General features: G+C 34.6%; 1 protein-coding gene across 1 annotated transcript in view; it reads left to right on the top strand.

The window, feature by feature from the left end:
* Positions 1–6,000, top strand: part of CNTN5 (contactin 5) — a 1,454,884-nt gene that overhangs the window by 1,393,914 nt on the left and 54,970 nt on the right. Inside the window, exon 19 of the mRNA XM_055091393.1 lies at positions 5,532–5,602. Within this exon, the coding sequence (XP_054947368.1) occupies positions 5,532–5,602 (71 nt within the window). The remainder of the gene's footprint in view (positions 1–5,531; positions 5,603–6,000) is intronic.

The following is a 6,000-nucleotide window of genomic DNA, read 5'->3' as shown; positions in this document are numbered from 1 at the left end:
GTATATGTAAAAGTATGAAATTAGAACACTCCCTAACACCATACACAAAAATAAACTCAAAATGGATTAAAGACCTAAAGGTAAGGCCAGACACTACCAAACTCTTAGAGGAAAACATAGACAGGAGACTCTATGACATAAATCACAGCAAGATCATTTTTGACCCACCTCCTAGAGAAATGGAAATAAAAACAAAAATAAACAAATCGGACCTAATGAAACTTAAAAGCTTTTGCACAGCAAAGGAAACCATAAACAAGACAAAAAGACAACCCTCAGAATCAGAGAAAATATTTGCAAATGAAGCAACTTACAAAGGATTAATCTCCAAAATTTACAAGCAGCTCATGCAGCTCAATATCAAAAAAACAAACAAGCCAATCCAAAAATGGGCAGAAGATCTAAATAGACTTTTCTCCAAAGAAGATGTACAGATTGCCAACAAACACATGAAATAATGCTCAACATCATTAATAATTAGAGAAATGCAAATCAGAGCTACAATTAGATATCACCTCACACCGGTCAGAATGGCCATCATCAAAAAATCTACAAACCATAAATGCTGGAGAGGGTGTGGAGAAAAGGGAACCCTCTTGCACTGTTGGTGTGAATGTAAATTGATACAGCCACTATGGATAATAGTATGGAGCTTCCTTAAAAAACTAAAAATAGAACTACCATATGGCCCAGCAATCTCTCTATTGGGCATATACCCCGAGAAAACCAAAATTCAAAAAGAGTCATGTACCACAATGTTCATTGCAGCTCTATTTACAATAGCCAGGACATGGAAGCAACCTAAGTGCCCATCAACAGATGAATGGATAAAGAAGGTGTTGCACATATATACAATGGAATATTACTCAGCCATAAAAAGACACAAAATTAAGTTATTTGTAGTGAGGTGGATGGACCTAGAGTCTGTCATACAGAGTGAAGTAAGTCAGAAAGAGAAAAACAAATACCGTATGCCAACACATATTATGGAATGTAAGAAAAAAAAAAAAGTCATGAAGAACCTAGAGACAAGATGGGAATAAAGACACAGACCTACTAGAGAATGGACTTGAGGATATGGGGAGGGGGAAGGGTAAGCTGTGACAAAGTAAGAGAGTGGCATGGACATATATACACTACCAAACATAAAATAGATAGCTAGTGGGAAGCAGCCGCATAGCACCGGGAGATCAGCTCAGTGCTTTGTGACCACCTAGAGGGGTGGGATAGGGAGGATGGGAGGGAGGGAGACACAAGAGGGAAGAGATATGGGAACATATGTATATGTATAACTGATTCACTTTCTTATAAAGCAGAAATTAACACACGATTTTGAAGCAATTATACTCCAATAAAGATGTGAAAAAACATTTAAAATTAATAAATAAAAGAGAAGAATTTATTCTGAGTATTTTCAAACTACCCTATGTATTAGCCATGCAAGTATAACTAGTGATTTGTGTGTGCTTCTTTTATTTCTTTTTTTCTTTTTAAATACTTAGTGGTTATTTGGAAGTAGGGAGTTATGAAACTGAATATCTATATCTCATGTGTATAGCTCCAGGTAGAGCTGAAATAGTAAGTTCTAATAGGTACATTTTTTTTTCCTCCAAAGATTTGTCTTGGAATCCAATAGATATGTGTAATCTTTTGAATGTTTATTGACCTCTGTGACAAAAGAGTCTGAAATTAACATCTAGTACGAAGAAAGTAACAACAACAACAACAAAATTCTATATTAACTTAATAAACACTTTAATCTCATATCCAGTTCCATGTTTCTGTCCCTCCATCCCAGCACAGGCTTGACTCAAGGGTTACAATTTGTCTTTTCTTTCTTCTTTCTACTTCCTCCCTGACCTTCCAACTGCTATTCTGGTCACTTCCCAGGTCAGAAAAGAAGAAAATGAAAAATGACTTTACGTGTTGCAATTTGTTGTTCTCACGTAAATGTTGAGTGCTCCAGGAGATGGCATTTGTCCACATTCTGCTTCTTTCTCTCTTGGGGTACATTGGGTTCTTAAGAGACTATTCTATCTCCTAGTAGGCAGCTTTATTGGCTGTGATACCAACCGGCTTATTCAAACCTACCTTCCACAGTGTCTGTTTTGCCCATGATAATCATTTAGCATTTCTGACCTGCAAAACTCTAGAAATGCCATATGTTCTCAAGAACTATTTTGGTCTCTGCTCTAGTAGCATAGTGCAGGGCTGAGCCATCTTACAAAATTCTGATCATCTGTATGTAATTAGGAAATTTAAGCCAATTAGAATTAAAGTACCCAATTCAAACATTGTGATCCTGACACCAAAACACAATGCCTGAGTTGCATCTATTAAAGCCTTAGGTTTTCTTTTTTGTTTGTTTGTTTGTTTTTCCAGTTTTATTGAGATATAATTGACATATAATACTGTATTAGTTTAAGGTGAACAACATAATGAGTTGATATATTTATATACTGCAAAATGATTACCATAAGTTTAGTTAACATCCATCACCTCACACAAGTACATTTTCTTCCTTGTGATGAGAACTTTTAACATCTTCTCTCTTAGCAACATTCAAATATACGATAACAGTATTGTTATCTATAGTCACCATGTTGTATATTATATCTCTAGAACTTATTTATCTTATATCTGGAAGTTCGTACCTTTTGACCACATTTCCCCATTTCCCCCACCCTTCATTCCCACCTCTGGCAATCACCAATCTGTTCTCTGTTCCTACCAGTTCCATATTTTTAGATTCCACATATAAGTCAGATAATAAAGTATTTGTCTTTCCCTGTCCAGCTTATTTCACTTAGTATAAGGGCCCTGATGTCCATCCATGTTGTCTCAAAATGGCAGGGTTCCCTTCTTTGTATGGCTGAATTGTATTCCATTGTATAATACACCACATTTTCTTTATCTATTCATTGATCCATGGACATTTAGGTTATTTCCACATCTTTAAAGCCTTAAGTTTTCTGTATTTCCTATGATATCTAGTAAGCCTTTCTTAAAAAAGAACAGTTGGTGCTTATACACATATACTATTAAAACTCAATGAACTATAGTGCCTCTTTTGTGTCATTTATTTTACATTAAAATTGGATGCTCTTCTTTATTTACATTATTTTATTTTATCTTTATTTATATTTATTTATTTTATCTTCCTAAAAGAAATTAGTAGCAGTAGGAAGACTTCAAAGACTAATTTCAAATGATAAAAACAATTTTACAGAATCTAGGTCATTTATGGATAATTTGATATGGAAGTAATCCACACAGAAACAAATTAAATTTTGCTTTCTTGGTTCCTCAAAGTGGAAATTTTCACCACTTTTTTCATTAGTTTCTTTTTAATTTTTTTACTCACAAAGTTAAAACTTCTGAAAACTGTAAATATGCTTTTTAAAAAATAAAAACATTAATAGACTATGGAACAATACTACCAAAGCTCCAGAAGAAAGATTTGACCTCAAATCATCACTTGTATTTCATTCTACTCATACTTCTTTAATGAGCTTCAAGAGAGAGATGCTCACAAGATAGCCTATAGCCTGCTCTCCAACCCTAAGCTAGAGGTTCCAAACATCCTCTTTTTAGATGATGTTTGAGGGCTGAATAAAATAGAAAATGATGCTCAGTGCCTAGTCTTTCCACAAAATCCATGATCATAGGGAGGGTATCTTCAAAGAAAAATATTCAAAATCTTACATTTAGTGTATAAACTAGCAATTCCAATGTAATAGATGAAGTAGGTGGTTGTGGTAGATATTACTTGTAATAGTATTTACCTGTTAGTTATTGTCAGTGCTGAATGTGAAGCATATGTGTGTGTGCATAACTTTTTATATTTTACAAACAAATGGTACTAAGAGAAACCATAGTGGCACCATATCAACAAATTAACTTGCTTCTACTATTTAGCTGACCATGCATTGATGGTCACAATATTCAGAACTCTGAGATTAGCCACTGAGGGTATATTTGGAAATGTGTAGCCCTACCCTTTTACACATACAGTTAAACCAGTTTTCCTCCTGTGTGCTTTACTCATACCATACACCAAAAAATGAATTTAGAACTACTACTCTATAACAGTGGTTTTGAGACATGGTGTCAAGGCAGACTGATATGTCATAGATTGTTACATGCAGTGACAACTTATGACTACTAGTAAAAAACTCAAGTTAAATCATCTCCCTGCTCTTCATATAAATTAGGGCATATTCACTGTTATTGCTCTAATGCCATCATTCTTCTTAGTTGAATTCCTTTTGATTTCCTGATTGAGAGACAAAGGGGTATCCAATTCCATGTAATTCTGAAGGAATTCATGAGAATGAACTCCACATATGAATAATCCTTAATGTGTATGTAACTGAAAAAAGAAAGATTGGTAGCTGCTTCTGTATATATCCTTCTACATTTGCATGAGCAAGACAAGAACTCATGTTCACAGAGAAAAGTGTCAAGGAAATGAAATTTGGACCTGGTGAATAAAGATCATCTATTTCAATGGAGGCAATGACAGTGTTCTCTCCCACCTCCGTGATCCAAGAAGAATTCTTTTTTTTTTTTCCTTTCTAGTAGCATATAAATTCTGCATCAGTTTTTCCAGTATATAAAATGCTGTGTGAATATCTACCAGTAATTAACAGCCTTCCACTCCAAGTAGGTAATAAATGGGAGTGAATTTATTGTTTATGAGTATATCAATATATTTTTTAAAACTATATGCTGGGATATAAAGGCAATACTGAAGTGTAAAATTGCTAATGCAGGCTCATAGCCTGGAAAATGATTTCTTTTAATAGTTTTCTTCATTTAACAGTTCTTCATTTGAAAATATTCCCTTTCAACTACATATTTTGTGGTTTGGTACTGTGAAGGGGAAATTTATTCCTTTGACACATTTATTCTTTTAATAGTTTTGCATTTGAAAAAGCTTCACCAGGTATATATATATTTTGCAGTTTGCAGAGAGGTTCATTCTTGACAGTTTCTTTAAATGTTTATTCATTTAAATAGGTTCTCACTCCATGGAACTGTTGCTAAGATTTCTTTAAACTGGAGCCACCTGGGAGTTCTAGTAAAGCAGTAAGGCTAATGTCAACCTGTGGACTTTCCAGGGGCTCTGCAAGCCCTGAAATCACAGAAGATTCACATCCTTAGGAAGAAGAAAACATGTAGGATGAAATTTAACTAACCATTAGCAGAGGTCCTTGACTATAATGTTAATTATGATTTGGACCTTAGTAACCACAGAGCATTTATACAAGCGAACTAGTTTGGGGATGCAGTATGTGGCCATGAAAAATATATATCAAACTCCCCTGCATAGATTTGAAAGCAAGGTATTTGTCACAAACATTTTGTTTAATATTGAATAAGACCACTTTGACTTCCAAACACATTTTGATTTGTTTATTTGGGGATGTTACTCAACCAGAGTAGGGTTATGATGCATTCTTGGTGTAGGGACACTTAACTTGTACATCTACATATTGTCCTCACTCTTGGCCCATTTTTAACGACAGTTCCAAAGACAACACCCACCAATGTAAGTGGAAGAAGTGGAAGAAGGCACGAGTTAGTCATCGCCTGGGAGGTAAGAAAGCCTACTCAGATGTCAGAACTTGTTGATTCCTTAAAAAAGAAAGTTACACATAGAGTATCAGTATTTGATATAGAGTAACTGAGTAACTTCTGTTTAAAGGAGGTTAAGAAACACTTTGAGCATGCATTACTCACATGAATATTTCCAACATTAACTTTTCTCATTTTCATACAGAGTCTAAAGTGTGCCATCCTGTCATATAGGCTGTCTCAGAATAGAGTTTGAATGATTAAAACACATTCTCTCACAAATTACTTCAGATGTTTATTTGGCTTAGTTTGATATTTATTTACTTCACAATTGAATACCACCCTTTACACTTCTGGAGGCTAAAACCATTGAGGTTTTTCTGGAGTAGTGACTGGGTTATCCCATTTATCCCATACAAC

Source organism: Physeter macrocephalus, chromosome 16, assembly GCF_002837175.3.
Source record: "Physeter macrocephalus isolate SW-GA chromosome 16, ASM283717v5, whole genome shotgun sequence".
In the NCBI taxonomy this organism is placed as follows: domain Eukaryota; kingdom Metazoa; phylum Chordata; class Mammalia; order Artiodactyla; family Physeteridae; genus Physeter; species Physeter macrocephalus.
The sequence above is the reverse complement of the archived record's forward strand: the minus strand, read 5'-3'. Positions and strand labels throughout refer to the sequence as shown.